This window comes from Dermacentor variabilis, chromosome 6, assembly GCF_050947875.1.
Source record: "Dermacentor variabilis isolate Ectoservices chromosome 6, ASM5094787v1, whole genome shotgun sequence".
NCBI classification, from domain to species: Eukaryota; Metazoa; Arthropoda; class Arachnida; order Ixodida; family Ixodidae; genus Dermacentor; species Dermacentor variabilis.
In genome coordinates, this window is record NC_134573.1 from 190,668,779 (window position 1) to 190,689,170 (window position 20,392).

Genomic DNA, 20,392 nt, shown 5'->3' on the forward strand with positions numbered 1-20,392 from the left:
GCTTATCACCAGATTTCCAGTCAAACGTGGCATCCATCGCCCCGTATCCTGCGGCGAGGGGCACCGAGGATTATGAACTCGCGCCCCGACAGCAGCCACGTCTCTACGACAGAGGCGCTACTTATGACGCTCGGCCACAACGAGAGCAGCCGCGGTTTTACCCCCGAGGTCCTGTGACTTCTGTCAGGCCGCGACAAGAAGGGCACCGACCCTACTACCACGACGTGGCTTATGAACGATATGACGGATTTCAGCGAGGCGCAGAGACACGTTATCCACATGACAACGAACTTTCTCGCCGCCCGCAGCAGCCTAGCATCCGTTTCGAGGAAGATGCGGTGCACCACGACCCTCCCGTGTGCTACAACTGCGGTGCCACAGGCCATATAGCACGGTATTGTCGCCAAGGCCGTCAATCACGAAGGACACCAACAATGCTATCGCCACCCAGAACCCGTACTTCATATGACTTGCGGACGACCGATTCCCTTCCAATGGACCACTTCCCACACGAGACCAGACGCAGCGATTCGCCAACTTCTGAGCGGAGTTTGACGCCACCAAATAATCGTCCCCGTCGCTCTCCGTCCCCTCGGCGCCGTTCTTCGTCACCGCCGCCGGGAAACTAGCATCCGCGGCCAATGGAGGTGAGGTCGCCGGACGGTCTTTGCCAGAAATTCCTCTGCCTGTTGTGATGCTCAAAAACAAAGTGAATGTCTCGATTGACGGAATACCGACCATGGCGTTAGTTGATACTGGGGCGACTGTGTCTGTGATGAGCCTCACTTTCAAAAACCGGCTAGGCTGCAAAGTTATGTTTTCTTGGAACGACGGTATTACTTTTCGTGGAGTGGGCGGCGAGTGGCTTCATCCCCTTGGTGTTTGTGCTGTGAGTGTTTTGTTGGCTGGGAAAGTTTTTGTGTCGGAATTCGTTGTTCTTGCTCGTTGTTCGCACGATGTTATTCTTGGTATTGATTTTCTTGAACAGTGCGGCGCTTCCGTGGACTGTGGTTGTGGCGAAATATCATTGAACAAGTTAATTATATCAACAGATTCCGAACAAAGCTCGCGTGGCGAACACAGGGACACAGACACCCTCAGTGTTCTTGATGAAGTGATTGCACCATCGTGGTGCCTGACGCCCGTTCGTGTTTCTGCAACTACTGTTGACGCTGATTGTGTTGATATTGTAGTTAGGCCTCTCCGCATAAACTGTGCTAAAAAAGATATACTTGTGCCCTGCTCTGTCGTGTGCATGACGAAAGGAGTCGCCACATTGTGGGCGCTGAACTGTTCCGCCACGCCGGTTGTCCTTCCTCGCGGTATGAAAATCGCTCTCTTCGATGAAGCCGCATGTAACTCAATGGCGGCCCTAACTACGGACGTCTCTACAGCTTGCTCTCCTTGCGATAATAGCCATTTTGAAGAGCTAATGCTTGGCATGATCAGCAAGGCTCTCGGTACGTCGGAACGGCAAGCACTGGTACATGTCCTTGCCAGGCATGAGGCTGCATTCGACTTCACGCATGGAGATGCACCCCTTCATTTGCCGTCGTCCCGCGCTCGTCACAGAATAGATACCGGCTCCGCACACCCCATCCGCCAGAAGCCCTACCGAGTGTCATCCTCCGAGCGAAAGGTTATTGCACAACAAGTCAAGGAGATGATGGACAAAGGTGTCGTTCAAGAGTCGTCTAGTCCTTGGGCAGCCCCAGTAATCCTGGTCAGAAAAAAAGATGGCTCCTGGAGATTCTGCGTGGATTACAGACATCTAAACGCAGTGACGAAGAAGGATGTCTATCCACTACCGCGAATAGATGACGTCATTGATTGCTTACACGCTGCTTCTTACTTCTCAACACTTGATTTGCGATCGGGGTATTGGCAAATACCTATGGACCCTGCCGACAAGGAAAAGACCGCTTTCGTGACTCCAGATGGCCTATTCGAATTTAATGTTATGCCTTTTGGCCTTTGCAATGCTCCTGCCACCTTCGAAAGATTCATGGACACAGTACTACGTGGTCTGAAGTGGGAGATATGCATGTGTTACCTCGATGATGTTGTAATCTTTGGCCGCACGTTTGAAGAACATAATCAACGCCTCAGCCTTGTTCTCGACTGCATCGAGAAAGCTGGGCTGGTTCTAAACTCAAAGAAATGCCGCTTTGGCGAACGTCAAACACTGGTCCTGGGACACTTAGTTGACAAGGATGGCGTCAGACCCGATCCTCGTAAGATTGAAGCGGTGAGCTCCTTCAAGCCACCACAATCAGCACGAGAACTTCGCTCATTCATTGGCCTATGTTCATATTTTCGTCGTTTTGTTCCCAGGTTTGCCGACATCGTTTACCCGTTGACAAGTATTTTGCGACAAAATGCATCCTTCAATTGGACACCAGAGTGTGACGCCTCATTTTCTCAACTGAAATTTATACTAACGTCAGCACCGCTCTTGCGTCACTTCGATCCGTCTTGCCCAACTGAAGTTCACACTGATGCTAGTGGAATTGGGATAGGAGCGGTGCTTGTACAACGTCACAGTGGCGCAGAACATGTAGTCGCATATGCCAGCCGTTGCCTGAGCAAATCTGAACGGAATTATACGGTTACGGAACAGGAATGCCTGGCAGCTGTTTTCGCCATACAGAAGTTTCGGTGTTATCTTTACGGTAGACCATTCAAGATTATCACCGACCATCATTCTTTATGCTGGCTGGTCGGTTTGCGTGATCCCTCTGGTCGCCTCGCACGTTGGGCACTGCGCCTCCAGGAATACGACTTTGTGGTGTCGTACAAGAGTGGCCGTCGTCACGCTGACGCAGACTGCCTCTCTCGGATTCCTCTTGCGGCTACCGACTGCGATGCTGAGAATTTTGACGACTGTCTCGCTGCTGTTACTTCTACGTTCCCTGACGCGGCAGACTTTCAGCGAGAACAACGGAGTGATGTTACCCTCGATCCGCTTTTTGTTGCCGCCCGTACTTCTCAAGGCAGTGGTCGCTTTACCGTCCGTGATAAATTACTCTACAAAACTAATTATTCCGGGCATGGAGCGCGTTTTCTGCTTGTTGTCCCGGAGAGCCTTCGCTCCGACGTTCTCCGCGCCATGCATGATGATGTGACATCCGGCCATTTCGGTTTCGTACGAACACTACACCGCACGCAGGAGCGCTTTTACTGGCCCAAGATGTACGAAACAACCAAGCGCTATGTCGCTAGTTGTGAAACGTGCCAACGTCACAAGCGACCGACCACCGCAGCCCCGGGTCCCCTTCGGCCATTGACACCACCCAACACGCCATTCGAGCAAGTAGGCATTGACCTTTTGGGTCCATTCCCGTTATCTAGCAACAAGAACCGTTGGATAATTGTCTGCGTAGACCATCTTACACGGTATGCAGAAACTGCAGCCATACCGTCTTCCACCGCCGCTTGCGTGGCGGTCTTCCTGTTGCGTTCCGTGGTCCTTCGTCATGGCCCACCACGTGTCATCATCAGCGACCGTGGTCGCCAGTTCACTGCTGATGCCATTGAAGAGCTACTTCGTTTGTGCACTTCCCAGTTCCGTCATTCCACGCCGTACCATCCACAGACCAATGGCCTCGTTGAAAGGACGAACAGAACGCTGACCAACATGCTTGCCATGTACGTCTCCTCCAATCATAAGAACTGGGACGACGTGCTGCCCTTCATCACTTACGCATACAACACGGCGAAACACGAAACCACGAACTATAGCCCATTTTATCTCCTCTATGCCAGGTTACCGCGAAGCCCTCTGGACACTTTCTTACCGTTCGTTCTGCACAGTGACGATTCTGTATCGAAGACTTTGTGTCTCGCCGAAGAAGCGCGTCGAATAGCTCGTCTTCGTACTCTGGCCTCGCAAAGTCGTTCGAAAGAGCGATACGACAACCGTCACGTACAAGTATCGTTGGAAAAAGGTGACTTGGTCCTTCTTTGGCCACCGCAACGCAAGCGTGGATTGTGCCAAAAGTTATTGTCAAAATATTCAGGCCCATTTGTAGTTGTGGACCGCCTGAGCGAACTCACTTACGTCATAGCTCGCCTACTGTGCAATGGTCGGCGATCAAGCAGAACTCAGCTGACTCACATTGCTCGCCTGAAGCCTTTCTACCCTGCTTGCGCATCCTGACTCGCCCCACGGGCTTCGTCTGCTTGCGGGGAAATGTAACAGATACAACAGGCACGGACAAGAGAAAAGAAGGGAAGACGAAGAGGACGAAGCGTTGGAGAGGCCGAGCTGCGCTACTATCACGCGACGATCATCATCCATCGCCTGTAAATAAAATCATTTCTTCGCAACTCTTCGTAACAATATTATGAAGAGCTATATGGGCCAGGCCCGAGCAATTGTGACCTATCAACAAGGGCCAATGGCAGATTGAAAATAAAAACAGACTGGAATATTTTTACGTTATCCTGGCCATGTATACATTTGCTGCAGTTGATTACTAACCAGTGGGCATCATTCTTATATAATTTTATGTAATACACGCAAAGTATCGGCTGTAAAAAGAAAATGTGACAGGATTATGTTTTCTCTTGCATCTGCCAAGAACTGAAACCTAAGCAACTTTGCAATACTACTACTATACGCAGAACTTCACGTACACAAAGCAAGTGGAACAATGATACGGTAGGAGTATGCGGAGAAGATGTTTCTGCGACTTGTTGGCAGTGGAAATGAATCACATTTAGCTCAGCCATGTTACACCTTAATCAGGTACATGGAAATAACCTGACTGGGTTGTTTAGAAGTGCACAGACATCAAAACCACATACAGTCGAACCCAACTATATCAAACCCGTTTACATCTAATTATTCTGTATATCGAACAATTTCTGAACACAGTATAATTACAATGAGTACATATACCAAAAGTTACGCTTACATCGAACGAAAATAGGAGCACCTCCCGATATATAGAACATCAAGCGGCAGAAAGTGCCCCCAAAAGTTGACTTTCCCTCACTGTAGTGGGGAAACCTGGTGGCGCGGCTCCATCAAACCGCTCTCCCTACCGTGACTGCGCTGCGTTGAGTGAGCCATCAACACCCCCCTGCAAAAAGTGATCCTAACCTGCCCGCAGCGCTTGCTCAGACTGCCAATCAGAAGCTCTTGTGCCTTCATCGTGCAAGATGGAGCAAGGGCGAGTTTTCTCGCTGCTTTTCGGGTTCATTGTGTTTGCACCTTGTGGGCCTTCTCCCACAGTGTTGCTGTGATGAAGCGGCAGAATTCACATTTCACAGCAAAGCTTGAAATCATAAATCGGTTTGTACGCAGGGAGAAGTCGAATGCCCCGCAGTGTGCAAGTTTCCAAGGAGCACTCTCAGCACGGTCTGGAAAAATAAGGGGGAGATTAGGGCTAAAGTGGACAAACTCGCGACCCAATGCCTGTGGCGCCTAACGCGTACACACGGCCGTGTAGAGGCGGTTCATCTTAAATTGCTTCAGACGTGTCGGCTTCCACGTGCCCGGTGGTGACTGTAAATTCTGATGTGTGCGACGAAGCCATTGCTGCTGTTGCCGAAGTTTGGAGTGGGCTGTCAGAATTTCCGGAAGCTGTTGACGAATCAATGGTCGACGAGTTTGTGAGTACAGATGATGGTGTTGCGACCATGCTAGGGCCCGAAAACAGAGACTACGTTGCCGACATCGTACCGAGCACAAGTGAAAGTGGGCACAATGAGGAAAGCAATGACGGTCCTTTGCCCAGGTCCTCCGAGGTGACTGGTGCACTCGCCTTAGTTCAATTCTTCTGTGCAAATGTCAAAGGTTGCGGCCTCAATTGCTCCGACTCCTTAGACAATGTGGAGAAGTGCATGCATCGCGGGCAGCGAAATTGCCCAAGCAGAAAAGAATACAGGACTATTTGATGCGAAACTAAGCTAGTTTCTTCAATAAAGTGATTTTATAAATGGTATGTGCTTTTATGACATCCAATTATTCAGCAACCTTATATCGAATTATGCTCTATATCGAACTTATAGGTATTGTTTTTTGCTAGTTCGATATAGCTGAGTTTGACTGCATTTCATTTTTTTTAACCAATGCCAAGATACACTATTGTTGTCCCCCTTCCCCCGCCCCCTTCAAAAAAAGAACCTTTCTTGCTCCGTTAATTTTCAGCTGTCTGCTACTAAATCATTTCAGTTTCATGAAGTCAGCTGCCACATCTCATCACATCCCTCAAATAACATCTATGTGAAAGTGCTTTCTAAACTAATCTAATATGGATTCTATGTCCTTCAATGACAAAGACAACTTCCTGCAGATTTTACAGTGGTTTCTGGGCCACAATGATTGACCTTGACAAAAGCCAAATGTGCACACCTCGTTTCATTTCTTTGTACATACTGAGGTTCCACACTGCTGTCAGTTCAACAGATTCAAGAACACAAGGCTAATTCTGAGTCTGTTATTGAAATATTTTTGTTATAAAGACTAAGTATGCATTGTTACAGAGAAGGAACACACCCAAAATGGCACCCTTTGTAAGCATCGAGCCATGCCTGGGCTCACAAAATGGACAAATTCCATCTGTCAGCAAGTGCCACAGAAATGTTACCTGGCACAGCTCATCCCTGAGGGAGCCCTGAGGACAGAAGTCTTGCACCAAGGCTGCCCCACTTTCATTGACGCAGCCAAGGCAAAAAGGCAACACATTCGGGTGCTGTAAAATAGAATAAACCACCATGAGTGATCTGACCACAAACATAACATAGATGTAAACAAAAGTGCCATTCTCTTGCTTTGTGCATTTTAACATTAACCACTTTCATTGTTGAGAAGTAGCGGCTTTGATGTATCAGAATGAGGGAGCCTCTGAAGTAGATAAAAGTGACTTTTTAAAAAACAAAAGAATTTAGTAGATGATCTCAGAGAAAAAGAAAGACTTGACAGCAGTGTGTCAGAATAGAATGAAAACAAAAACAAAAAAATAAAAGGAAACGATGTTTTTGACCGGAACAAGAGCGTACCGAAACATTTTTTCGTCAGTTTTTGGTTCAAGGGGAAAGCCGGCAATCCGAAACAACCAACGTCAGGCAACGACAGCATTAGCACGTATCTCGGGGGTCCGCATCAGCGTGCACCTCGGGCAGGGACAGTGCGGGTGACAGCCGGTCGAGTGCTCCCCTAAGTTAAGCCTGCTGCTCGGTACACTAGCAGATCGGCATCGTAGCAGAACCTAGAGCTTGCGCACCGAAGAGTTCATCGTTTCAGTCTCTATGGGTACGCTGTGTTAAGTCCGTTTTATTGTTCGTTTAAGTTCGTTTTATCAGAACAGTGGTCTCGCATTTGAGCAAATACACTTGATGACGTGCTGCTTCGGAGATCATGCGCAGTAACTTGAGTCAAGGCACTGAGCAATGAATTATTGAAAGCAATGAATACAATGTTTTTATTGTTACTCTGCTTCGAAAATTTTTACATGCAAACAAAAACCATTATGAAGCATTACAGATCATCTTTTTTTTGTTCCGGAGCAGAACCGGTACGGAACTTTTTTTCAGTGGAACGAAACTAAAACCAGAACGAAAGACATTTAGTTCCAACACCCTGCTTGAGAGAGTGAAGAGGAGAGGGGAGGACAGCAAATGAATACACCGCCAAAAGAAACAGCAGTTATGCTTTTTAAGACGTTAAATGTGCTAAGCTACAGGTCCTTCGTAATTCAGAAAGCCCCATATATATGAGCATTACATGAGCAAGGTAAGATAGACTACATCACCAAAATATTTGTCACAGTGTATTCAGCAAAATGTCCTTTTCTCACTGCCATGAAATGAATTTTATAGGTAAATCAAGACAGTTTTGGTGAGTGTATTTTCCACTTTTAAAAGTGTAAAGCATTAGTAGTAAGCATTACTGTACAACCAACATAGCACTAAACATGGTTGGTAAAGGCGAGTAAGAATATTGATTAAAGTTTATTCCTCCAGAGTATATTGCAGTGCTGTGTAGGCAGCCACAAGCATGCTGTAACTCCAAAACTTTGTGCCCGAACTTCAACTTTACAGCAGACTCCCCTTGAGACAAACTCGAAGGGACCATGAAAATTTGTTCGTCTTATCAGAAGAATAATTGACAACATGACCAGGTGTCCCCAGATAGCTTGCTTGAAAACAGTAAATGGAGTAGACTTACAACAGGGGAAAAATGACATAAAGAGCATTTATTTAGCTGAAATTAATAGAAAACTGACTTCAAGTGGTACTCTTGCTTGGTTTCATCCAGTCCATGATAGATGTTTGGCGCTTCTGTGCAAATCGGCGAGCAGCCACAAACGATGTCATCTTACCTAATGGCCTTAAAAATCCTTCTGTGCCTTCTTGCTGCTGGAAAAAGTTCACAAGGGAGTTCAAGCAGGCATCTGCCACCTCACAGGTCATTGGCGCAGGCTCCGAGCTCGCGGTGGTGCATGGCCGTTCTTAGTTGGTGGAGCGATTTGTCTGGTTAATTCCGATAACAAACTAGACTCTAGCCCATTAGATAGGTGCGGGGTTCCCAGCACCTTACAACTTTAGAGGGACAAGCGGCTCCTAGCCGCACGAAACAGAGCAATAACAGGTCTGTGATGCCCTTAGATGTCCGGGGCCACACGCGCGCTACACTGAAGGAAGCAGCATGTCTTTATCCCTGTCTGAAAAGACTGGGTAAACCGTGGAACTTCTTTCGTGATTGGGATAGGGGCTTGCAATTGTTCCCCTTGAACGAGGAATTCCCAGTAAGCGCGAGTCATAAGCTCGCGTTGATTACGTCCCTGCCCTTTGTACACACTGCCCGTCGCTACTACCGAGTCATTGAGCGATATTGAGCGATGTGGGGAAGGAGAAATGAGGCGAAGCATCGCGGAGGAGGAAAGTAGGTGAAGGCGTGCTGGATTGACCCCCTCTGGCAGTTGCTACAGGTTTTGTTTGCGGTTCGGACGTAACAAGTTCGTCTCGTGATAACATTGTCCTTGCGTGCTGTATGCTGTATGTGCAAGTGAAAGTGTGCGATCGTGAGCTGATGATGGTGGCTCAAACTTGCTTGCGCAAAGGAGGAAATGGGGGTGGGACACCATCTTCCGTGACGCGCATGGCACGGGGGGAGGAGGGAGTGGGGCGTTTTACTTCGTCCGCATGCGGTCATGTGGGCTTTATCTTGAAAGCGATCTGCTTTGGGGGCACAGTCTAGGTGGGCTGATGGCTTGTAGCTTTGTGTACGCTGTGTTCTTGTCGCTTAGTTTGCGTTGAAGCGACAGACAGCATGAAGGTCACTTTGCTCGCTGCTACTGCCACGATTCCTCACGCCAGCATTCTCACAGCCAGTGTCCGCAGTCATTGAGTGTGATGTCTTCATGTTTGCCTGTGCGCATCGACATCATGCTTGTCAATTTAGTTAGTAAGCGAATGAAAGAGGCATTCTATTCAGCGGCTGCTGTGTATAGCGTGGCCACATGAGCCCCGCCTGGAATAATCTGCAATGCGGACAGTCCAGGTGCACCAAAGGTCGATAGCTTCATGTGCACTATAACACCTGTACGCTTGCACGTCGCCTGTGTTGGCGAAGTGAAACATCACTGTCGCTTTTTGTTTTCTCCTCTTGTTTTCGCCTCGATGTGTGCGCCCCTGGGCGCTGCACACTGAGGCACCCTAGCCTGCAGGATCAGTGGCGATCACTCTGAAAGTTTGTCTTAACTGAAGAGGTCATCTGAAGCAGTTCGTCTCAAGCGGATTCTTTTGCATTGAGTCTATGGAAAACCAAACAAACATTCCCATGTTGTTCGTTATAAACGAGAATTCGACTTAACCGAGTTCGTCTTAACAAGAGTTCACTGTACATGTATCAGTGTGGGAATACAAGAATGCTACTGTCTATTTTTATTTTTCCTAGTTCATGTTTTGATATAGGCATGCAGGCTACTATACAGACAGAATCTATGAAGACACCACATACCTGTATGGTGGTGAGCAACTTGAGAGCCACTTGCAAATCCTTGACACTGAGGTAGAAATCGGGACCCAGAGGAACCTAGGCACACGAGTCGACCGACAGAAGGAACGCAGTTCATGCTCGCACCCATCACGCCAGGTTCCTTTCACACTTTTACTGGCCACCGGACCAAAGGTTTGCCCTTCATTCAGTGATGGTTATGCCACTAGCAGAAGCAGCTTGTATCGCCAAATTATATCATGCCCACTCAATCAAAGTGCACAATACATGGCTTGCCTTGGGTGCTGAAAGGCCTGTGACCACCATTTAGCATCAGCAGCTTGGGAGACTTGATATGCAATAGCAATATTGCAGACTCACTTGCAATGATAGTGAAAGTTTGCCACTGATTTGTACAGTGAGAGTCACATTTAGTAATATACAGGTTTATGTACTCGCTTCATGAAATACTGTAGTAGTAATGCATGCAGCTGAATGCAGCTATATTTATCTCATTATCACAACTGCATGGAAGCTCAAATAAACATGCCCTTTGATTGTGCAGTCAGTCGTTAGCTGCACAAACCATAAGTAAAACTGTGACATCAGCATAGCCCACTTGTGGCAGCATCACTTGGCAGGCCACACCTTATGCACTTTGGCTGAGTAGCTATGAACACACAATGCCACCCTATATGTGTGTGTATTTTACCAGCACAATGCACTTAAAGAACTGCATTTAACTGACAATATTTGCGCCTCTACTTAAATATGCCTTTGACTATATGCACAACTCTACGCCATTTTTAACAAAGCTCACTTTAAAAACGTAAGTAAAACCAGGTTCTGAAAGAATATTTTATGCTGAATCCTTAAAAAAAAGAAAGAAAGGAAGGAAGAAAAAGAAAAGGAAAAGAAAGAACTATGAATACTGCTGGCAATGTGGGGACAGTGCAGCGGTCTTCATCATTATTATCAAATAAATGGCCACATTGAGTATGTCTTCTACAGGCTTTACATTCGTATGCACTAATTTTTTTACCCCCCCCCCCCTCTTCCTTATTCACTTTACTGGGCAACTTAATTCTAGCTGCATGGAAAAAATATCATTCCCACAATGCTAGCCCACTCCACATCATGGCAAATGCCCTTGAATTGATGCTGCATCACATCAACTGAAATGACTTTGGTTGCTATACCGAGCTCTTCCACAGTGAGAAGTTGAGAACAAAGCAGATAAATGTGCAATAAAATAAATAAACACAGCCACTGCTGTCATTCTTAGAGTTTTGCTTGCAATACTTGTGAAAAGTAGCTCACCCACATCAGCAATCGAGGCTTGTCCTTGAGGTCGCCTTTGTGGCGGACCATAAAGTACTGTTTCCGAAATCGCCATCCTGAAGCCAGAGAAGTAAAATATGCATACTCAGTGTATCACACTCCTTAAAAAAATGTTACGCCAAGAAGTCTGTTCTCAAATGGCAGTTCTACCATACTGTGCACAAAGTGCTCTGTTAAAGTAATTTTTAAAAATGCAAAAGTAGCCATGTCGGAGACCTTTTCTCAAGTGCCACTTTCCATGAGCCCATTTCATCATCATCAGCATCATCATCATCATCATCATCATCATTATCATCATCTTATAGAGAGGCTGATTGTACTCTGCAGATTTCTCGATTACCTGATTGATAACATGGATGTGATCAATTGTAGAGTATCCCTTCCTGAAACCTGCCTGTTCCCTTGGTTGACTAAGGTCCAGTGTTGCTCTTATTCTATTGGAGATTATCTTGGCGAATATTTTATATAATATTGGAAGTAAGCTAATGGGCCTATCATTTTTCAATTCTTTAACGTCTCCCTTTTTGTGGATTAGTATAATGTTGGCATTCTTCCAGTTTTCTGAGACCCTTGCAGTCGATAGACACTTCTTATAGAGAGCCGCCAGTTTTTCCAGCATTATGTCTCCACCATCTTTGATTAAATCGACTAGTAGTCCATCTTCTGCTGCTTTTCCCTGTTCCATGTCTTGCAAGGCCCTTCTAACTTATTCGCTAGTTATAGAAGGAGCCTCTCTAACCTGTTCATTAATATTTTGAATGGAGGTATCGTGGTGGCTTTGGGTACTGTACAGGCCAGTATAGAATTATTCCGCTGCATTTACTATATCTTCAAGATTGCTGATGATATCACCCTGTCTATCTTTCAGTGCAGTCTTGGTTTGTCCAATGCCTAGTTTCCTTCTCACTGTTTTCAGGTTGCGTCCATTTTTTACTCTTTCCTCAGTCTTTCTCACGTTATAATTTTAAATATCCTTTATTTTCTCCTTGTTGATTAGTTTTGACAGCTCCGCAAGTTCTATCTGATCTCTTGAGTTGGACATTTTCATTCTTTGTCATTTCTTTATTAGGTCCTTTGTTACTTGGGAGAGCTTACCTACTGGTTGCCTTGGGGCCTTACCTCCCACTTCAATTGCTGCTCCTGAAGCTAGCCTAATTATGGTTTCATTCATTGCCTCTATGTCATCTTCATCTCTCTGTTCTAAGGCTGCAAATTCGCTTTAAAGTGCCAACCTGAATTGGCCTACTTTTACCCTCACTGCATCTAGGTTGGCCTGTTTCTTCTTGACTAATATTACCTTTTCTCTCTTCAAATTATCCTAGCCCTCACTAACCTATGATCACTGCCACTTTAACCTACCTAACACTTCTACATCCTGCACTATGCTGGGATTGGCAGAAAGTATCAAATCAATTTCATTTCTTGTTTCACCATTAGGGCTTTTCCAGGTCCACTTTTGGTCCAATGCTTCCTGGAGAAGGTGTTCATTATTCCCAGCTTATTCCTTACCTCGAATTCTACCAACATCTCTCTTTGAGTGTTCCTAGAATCTACGCCGTAGTTGCCAATTGCTTGTTCACCAGCCTGCTTTTTCCCCACTTGGACACCAACTGCCTTCTCTCAAGTCTTGTATGTAAAACAAGAGAAAAGCACTGTGACCATACAGAAAATCACCCCTCAAATGCCTGCAGAGATTGGACCCTTGCAAAAGAATTGAGGCTACCACCAAAACTTCAGCGCAGCTGTGCCGCTCTTCTGCACAGGCTGGGAGTGGCGTTTACACGTTTACATGCACTTACTGAGACATCTCCAGACGGCGAACTGTGCCGTGTGCATGAGTCCATAAAGCATGTGCTATGCGACTGCCCTCAGTATGTGGAAGAGTGAAAGGGATTGACTGGTGACCTTGCCTGCCTTGATAGCCAACCGTTATCAGAGGACATGATTCCTTGGCATGGCTGTAGATCGTTTTTGGACCATCCAGGCCTTACTCGACTTTCTAAAGAGTACAGGTCTGGACTTCAGGCTATGAATAGACTTACCCATTATGTGGTTTTGCCTCTTCCCTGTATCGTCGTCATCATCGCCCATCATGCTCCTCTTTCCTTCCCTCTTTCCCCAGCACAGAGTAGCCGGCTATAAAGCAGGCCAACCTCTCAGGCTCAACCTCTCCAACTTTCATACCATTAAACATTTCTCTCTGTCTCTCTCTGTGCCCCAGTTAGTACAACATTCAGACAAGGAAGATCTACACTTATGACCTGTGCAAATCTTTGTTTTTTGCCATTATCACCATTTTCATTACTTCTGCTAGCAATGCAACTGCACAGCAATACAGTGCACACTACCACAAAGCTACAGCCGCTTGCGGTGAAATTTCTCAATTTTCATTACAAGCACAAAAATATAGTATGAATGGCACATGCTCACCAATGTCTGGGAGTGGGTCCACCACTTCCCAGTGATCCTCAGACCGAAACAACATGGAGACATGCTGAAGGGCTGCCTCTAGAATATTCCAATTGAGGACAAGGTACATGTAATTCTGCCCAAACTGCATGAGTCACATGTTTACTAGCGCTGTATTTCACTTAATGCAGTGCAATTTAATTGGCTACCTACTGCACTCTCCACACAGTTGAAATTTCACATTCAATATGCAACATACATATACACTGATGAAACATGTACTAAATCTTGATTGAGTTGAGATTATTTATTTTTCATCACACTGGGTGCATACCAAATACACCAAGTGTGTAAAGAAAAAGCTCACATAGAACATCATTCTGACTCAATAATTCCTAGGCTGAAAAAGTTCTTCTAGAAATGTCTACAATATCACAAAACATCTCCTTAACAGTTAATGCCACAAAAGAGAAAATTTTACAACATTCTGTGAGACCTTACCTTAGGTCTCTGATTTGGCCACACTTTCTGAACTAGTTGTTTAAGTGCAGCAATGGATAAGTAGAGGCAGTTAAAACAAATGTGTGCATAGAAATGCAATGGGAATTTTTTTTCATTATCCCTATAATTTGTAATTTGATGGTAATGAAGTGGCGGCTGCGGATGCAACTTTTTCGTTAGTGAAAGCAGACCGCAAGAAGGTTACTCGAATGAAAGAAATGAAACACAACGTAAGCACTTACCAACATGTTCCAACGACTACTCATGCTTGACTTGTAACTCTTATGCCAGCTAAACTGACTACTACAACAAAAATTCAGACCCAGTCCGCTCACCACTAACAAACAAGAGCAGTCTAGGATCATCTGCTGCAAGCAGCCTGCACACTGCCCGTGCTGGCTGCGCATCCAAGAGTGCAATGAGGGCAGAGCAGTAAACACGCATGCACAACTGGCTCCTGCATGGTGTGTCAAAGTGAAGTGTATGGTCCAAGAGTGCACTTATCAACCATGTTGATACCGTTGAACTAATGTGGAAAGTGTGGCCAAACCAAGGATACTTCTTAAATATATATTGTGGGCATTTATTGTGCATTTCTTCATCATCTGTACATTATCTTCATCATGTGTGTGCTCCTCTTCTTCATCATGCGTGTAGTCGCATCATCATAGTGTGCCGAGGGTTTTTCGCCGTGTCTCTCAGGCGCAATAAGGATTGGCTCTTACTGTGACGTCACAAGCCCGCACCTCCACTATTTATGACGTCACAGTATGAGCCAATCTTTATTGAGCCTGAGAGATGCGGCGAAAAACCCTTGGCACAGTCTACTATGATGATCCGACTAGACGCACGATGAAGAAGAGGAGCACACACACGATGAACAAGTGCACAATAAATGCCCACAATATTGACATAGTTCTAGGTCTAGTTACAATACAAAATTAATGACAAAGGCATGGGACACATACGCACCACAGAAGTTTTGGTTGTAATTATTTGGGTCCAGGAAGCGCTTGACAGCCAGGCATTGCGATATTAAGGGCTCTGAAAGCACCTGGTCCAAATATTCCTAAACAGTTTTTAAAGTAAAGCATTACAAATGCAACTTTGCACATGACAAGCAATATGAACATGACATGGTGGCAAGCCTGGTAAAGCTTAAAGTACTACTGCCTCCGGACTTGTAACCATATTTGTGCTAATGGTTTAAAAATTCAGTTTATGCTAATGTGACAAACAAATATGATCGATTTCAATTGTGCAATAATGAAGTTTGTAATGATGCTTTCATTATGACATCAGAAGGTATCATTCCTTTATTATATTGACCATGAAATCATTCCTCCACCACTGTATGCAACAGAAAATCGTACATCTCAAAAATGGAAACCTTTTCCTGTACATACTGTTAACATTAAAGGGCCCCTCAACAGGCCACATAACAAATTTTGGTTATATGCTGTAAGTTGTTATGTGTCCTTTAGGGAGCGTTCTGCTGCAAAAATGTTTCATATCGGCTCATTAATAGCCGAGATAGAAATATTTCATTGCTGCGAACCCATGATTTCAGGAGGCGAGCTCCACTGCCAAGCAAGAGACTCTCTCCACTTGCCCCATCTAGCGTCCACAAGCAAAATTCCTTCTCGGTGTTCTCCCATACCGGACCTCGAGGATCACATGACGCATACGTCACAAGGCCCACCTTCATTTTTTTTCCCTCGCTTTTTTGCGGCGCAGTGCACTTCCGCTGACAGTGTCGCGTGCGAGCTGTTGTGATTGCCTTCTTTCGCGCAGAGCACGATTTTGTGCGCTGTGCACATGGACACCTGACTAGCGGTATTAGTCAGTGCTACACGAATACTGAGGCAGACACAAGCGGATCACAGGGCATGATCCCGCATTGGAACACGGTAGAAAATTACATAGTTTTGTGTCTGTGCGCGACAGCATGACGTGGGACCAAGCAGATGAATAGGAAGTACATCTCTCTTGCTGCGGTGCGAAGTAAAACAAAAACATGCATACATTCGGTTTGTGTGTTTTATTATTTCTCTAAGCTTTCATTCGTACATTCAAGCAACATATTACACAAATAGCATATGTTGCCTTGAATAATTCTCGAAGTCACGTATGAGCAACGTCACAGCACAAACACGTGTATGTAGGCACACTAGCACGTGTACGACATCCTCCGGCTTAGAGCGCAGTGGCCGCGAGGAGAAGAGAAAATGACATTCAGTTTGAAATTTTCAGATCTTTCTGTGGCACAAAGCAACGTAATACTTTGTAGACAAGATCATTATAGCGTTATAGCATTATATCATTAGATCATTATATCATTATCATTAGATCATTATAGCGTTATAGCACTATATCGTATTGTATACTCTGCGCTTGTCAGCTCAAAATGGCCAGACCTGGTGAGGGGCCCTTTATTGATATACATGCTTTTAGAGCTAGTATTGTGTAAGTAGCAGCTACTATTCTTTAAAGGGAAGCTGAAAGCTTTTCCAGAAAAAATGAGTGAAGAGCAGTACGTCGTGGTTTTCAACCCTCTGAATTCGAATATCGCATTGAAATTGAGCGAAAGAAAACGCAAACATATTTTATTTCGACGAAAAGTGCAGCAGCAGACACGCCCAGCTCGCGCGCCTCGTTTCCGCCTGTGATTGGTCGGGCGCTTCGTGACGTCAACAATGGTGTTCGTCCGGACCAACTGCTGCCGCTACACACAAAGCATGGTGCAAGGTAGTTTGATGCTGTTTTGCTGAGACGGTCATGGAAAATTTCGAGAGCTTGCATTTCTATGAGGAGTTCGGCGTTAAGTAAGAACTCCACGAGAGCGATTTTGCGCGCGATGGTGACGGGTGACGGCTCCGAGCGACAAAACGGGCCGTCGCTTGAACAGATCGCTCGGTGTTGACGCTGGATCGCTCGTTTCTAGAAATCTAGAACTCGTCGCTCGTTGCCCGGAAGTGCTATGAGCGACTAGCCAATAGTGCGAAGCCAGAACTGGATGTACATAACTCAAATACTAATATTTGTCGCACGGAACGAGCAAACTATTGAATTTTACACGTGCAAGAATAAGAACCTACTGTAAGACCTTCAGAAATATTTTATGCTCCTTTTTCAGTAAAATACATCAACTTAAATTGATAAGGCATGCGTCACGCTAGTTTCGGCACGTATATTGCTGCCCTCATACCGGGAAGTCATCGCTGAAAGCCGTCGCTCGCGTGGAGTTCGGCTTGCAGGCGACGAGTGAACGCGACAGCCATCGCCTTGCTTGTCGCACTGTCGCTGTCGCGTGCAAGATCACTTGTAAGGGGTTTATACTTTACTCCCTACATGTACGAGCCGATTGCGAAGAGCCGGCCTCTCCAAGAAGCAAAAAATGCTGCTGCAAGCACTGCTTTCCACGCAAACGAAGGAGAAGTGTTAGCATCTCCTTGTGTTGGAAATATTCTTTGGCGAGTGTGTTTTTTGCTAAGCTACATTCAGCGTTCCAGTGAGTACGTTTCCGGGCAAACAACTGTAGTGCTATGTTCCTGCATGCCTCCTCGTAGAATGTAAGCGGTGATGCAATCTTCGGTATTTGTGCACTGCCCCAAAGCTGTCGGCAATCTACACAGATGGTTTAAACGCGGGAAAAGTTTACCGGCTGTTGTAGCACGCGTAGTATAGAACCTTTATCAGCGCGCCATCCGCACGCTACTCGTAACCGGTGAATTCCGTCGGCTACGTGAGATGGTCGGTTTCTCTATGTGTGCGAGAGAAGGGGGAGCGCAGCGTCCTGGCGTGAGCAGGCTTTCCAACACATGCAAACTTTACGCTTGCACTGCATTGTGGTAGCTGCATGCAGGCTGTTTCACAACACACGTGCGAATAGAAAATTCGTGGCGCTTGGCGATGGAACCTGCGTCAAGGGTGGGAGATAAACACGCACCTTCCGTTCAGCGTGCTAACACGAAGGAGAACCCAAAGCACGCATTATTGATAAACTCCGGCAGTAATCGTCACAGAAGTGGTCAGAGCACAACACTGTTGTTCTTGAGTGCTTAAAGTTGTTTTGCTTCACAGCAGCCTCCCACTTAGCTGAAAGCTTCTTGTCTTGCAGGAACTAATGGAACATCGGAACATCGTTGCCGCCACTGGTGTTCGTGCAAGCGTAGGCTGCACAGAATTAATGCCGGCATGATTGGCCTACAAGTTCAATTGATGCTACGCACGTCAACTACCACTCCTATATACACACAAACAAAGGAATGTAGGGTCGAGCGAAGCAGATTAGGACGGCACGCACGCAGAAATAAGCCCGGTCAGACACGGTTGCGGAGACTGCGAAGGAACGGAACACCAGTGCTGACGTCACTACGCCGCGGTTTCCGGTCTCCGCTCGCATCACCAGCGTCAGCAGCAGCGCGCAGCGCTCTACGGGGGGCGGAGCTACAGCGCAATTTTAACTGATGATTGCGTTGCTCCAAAGTGAAAAATCCCCCCCAAAATTGTACCTGCATGGTTTCTATGGTTCCCGCATCCGTATATGAGCATCTTATTGAATTCGACAGACTCTTCAGCTTCCCTTTAACTCACTACACTTCTATTACTTTATCGTTCGTTTTTTTCTTTTTCTCATTGTCACTATTCTTGAAACATTAACTGACATTGCATAAGAAGCAGTTATTGTCTCTTTTATGGACTGCTGTATTTTTTATTTATTTACTTTTATTTGTCTCTATCTCATTGCCACTCCCATCTGTGATGCTAATTTGGACCATGAGGGTATTATAAATAAATAAACAAACAAACAATGTCAGCCTTTATGATACATAAATAACAAAGCTGTGCATGCAAAAATAAAATTAAATAGTCTACCTGCAGCTTCTGCTGTCTCTCGGCAATGAATTCTCGACTCATGTTATTGAACAGTTTCTTAGGTGGCAGAGGCAACTCCTGCCCAGAAGTTTGGAGCTGGCTGTGGAGGGCATTGAAGTCACTGTACCGCCTCTGCACCATCCACGTCATCTCCTGGTGAAAACCCCGCTGCACTCGTAGGTTGTAGCACTGGGACAAGGACACATTGTTCATGCCCTCGGTTTGCTTGCATTCTGAGAGATGTGGTCTAAACTAAATTATTGAACTGCAGTGTGGACACATGCGAATGCACAAGGATCAGCTACCACAAGGTTATGGCAAAGAAAAAGTGGGTCCTCATATATGCACATTGGATATCAAAGGTCCAAATGTAAATAGGTTGGTGGGGCTCGTTTGTAGTGGTACCTGTGAACTGACACCCATGCATTATGAATGCCTTTTTATCACATTGGGAATACAGAAGGTTAAGAGGAAGCTTTAGCTCAGGCCCAACTCTGATGCCGCCTATTCAAATACATGTAAAACGCAGAAACACTTTTCTGAGATAACCACTGGGCCAATTTTAATGAAATTTGTTGCGTTTGAGAGAGAAAGTTATAAAGAGAAAGTTATATTCTAGTGACTATTGGAAGCAAAATTTCAATTTAGGGTCTTAATTTTTTAAATAAAATATTCAAAAATTGGTAGGTATTAAAAAAAATAAAAGCACGAAGTTTACAAATTCACAACTATGCACCTAGAGAAGATATCGCAGTTCTGTAAACTGCATACATTAGAGCATCCAGAGCAGACAAATCTTACATGTCAACTTATATCTTGCATGGATTTGTTACAATCCTTAAAAAAGTTTTGCAAAAGCTCTGCTCACAAATTAGTCGTCTAGTTGAAAACCAAGTATAACATATCAGTTTTGTCCGCTTTAGATGTTCTATCAGGCATCATTTACAGAATTGTGATATAATTTTTCATTGCCAAGTTACAGAGTTGACAACTTAATAGTTTCGTTCCTGAACATTTACAATTTATAACAATTTTTATTAAAAGATTGACGGCCTAAATCAAACATTTGCAACCACCAGTCACTAGGTTTTAACTTTTTCTTTAAATGAAACAAACCTCATCAAATTTAGTGCAGTGATTGCCAAGAAAAACAATTCCTCCTTTCCCATGTATTTTGATAGGAGGCCTGGAGCAACAGCTTCCTCTTAAGTGGAAGCTTTGCTTGGGTTAAGCAGTTTGGAAATGTGTTGAAAGCTTAGCAGACCATTCAAAATTTAGTTTTGCTTGACTTAACATGGATTTTGAATAATAAAGAAT

The 20,392-nt window shown here is 45.3% G+C and overlaps 1 protein-coding gene across 2 annotated transcripts in view; it reads right to left on the reverse strand.

Annotated features, from left to right (window-relative positions):
- LOC142586000 (PX domain-containing protein kinase-like protein) overlaps positions 1-20,392 on the reverse strand; it is an 82,607-nt gene that overhangs the window by 57,934 nt on the left and 4,281 nt on the right. For both annotated transcript variants that reach the window (XM_075697195.1, XM_075697196.1), the window contains exons 2-7: positions 19,076-19,264; positions 15,170-15,266; positions 13,718-13,795; positions 11,267-11,343; positions 9,971-10,045; positions 6,597-6,701 (exon numbers count right to left, since the gene is read on the reverse strand). In XM_075697195.1, coding sequence (XP_075553310.1) covers positions 6,597-6,701; positions 9,971-10,045; positions 11,267-11,343; positions 13,718-13,795; positions 15,170-15,266; positions 19,076-19,264 — 621 coding nt within the window. The remainder of the gene's footprint in view (positions 1-6,596; positions 6,702-9,970; positions 10,046-11,266; positions 11,344-13,717; positions 13,796-15,169; positions 15,267-19,075; positions 19,265-20,392) is intronic.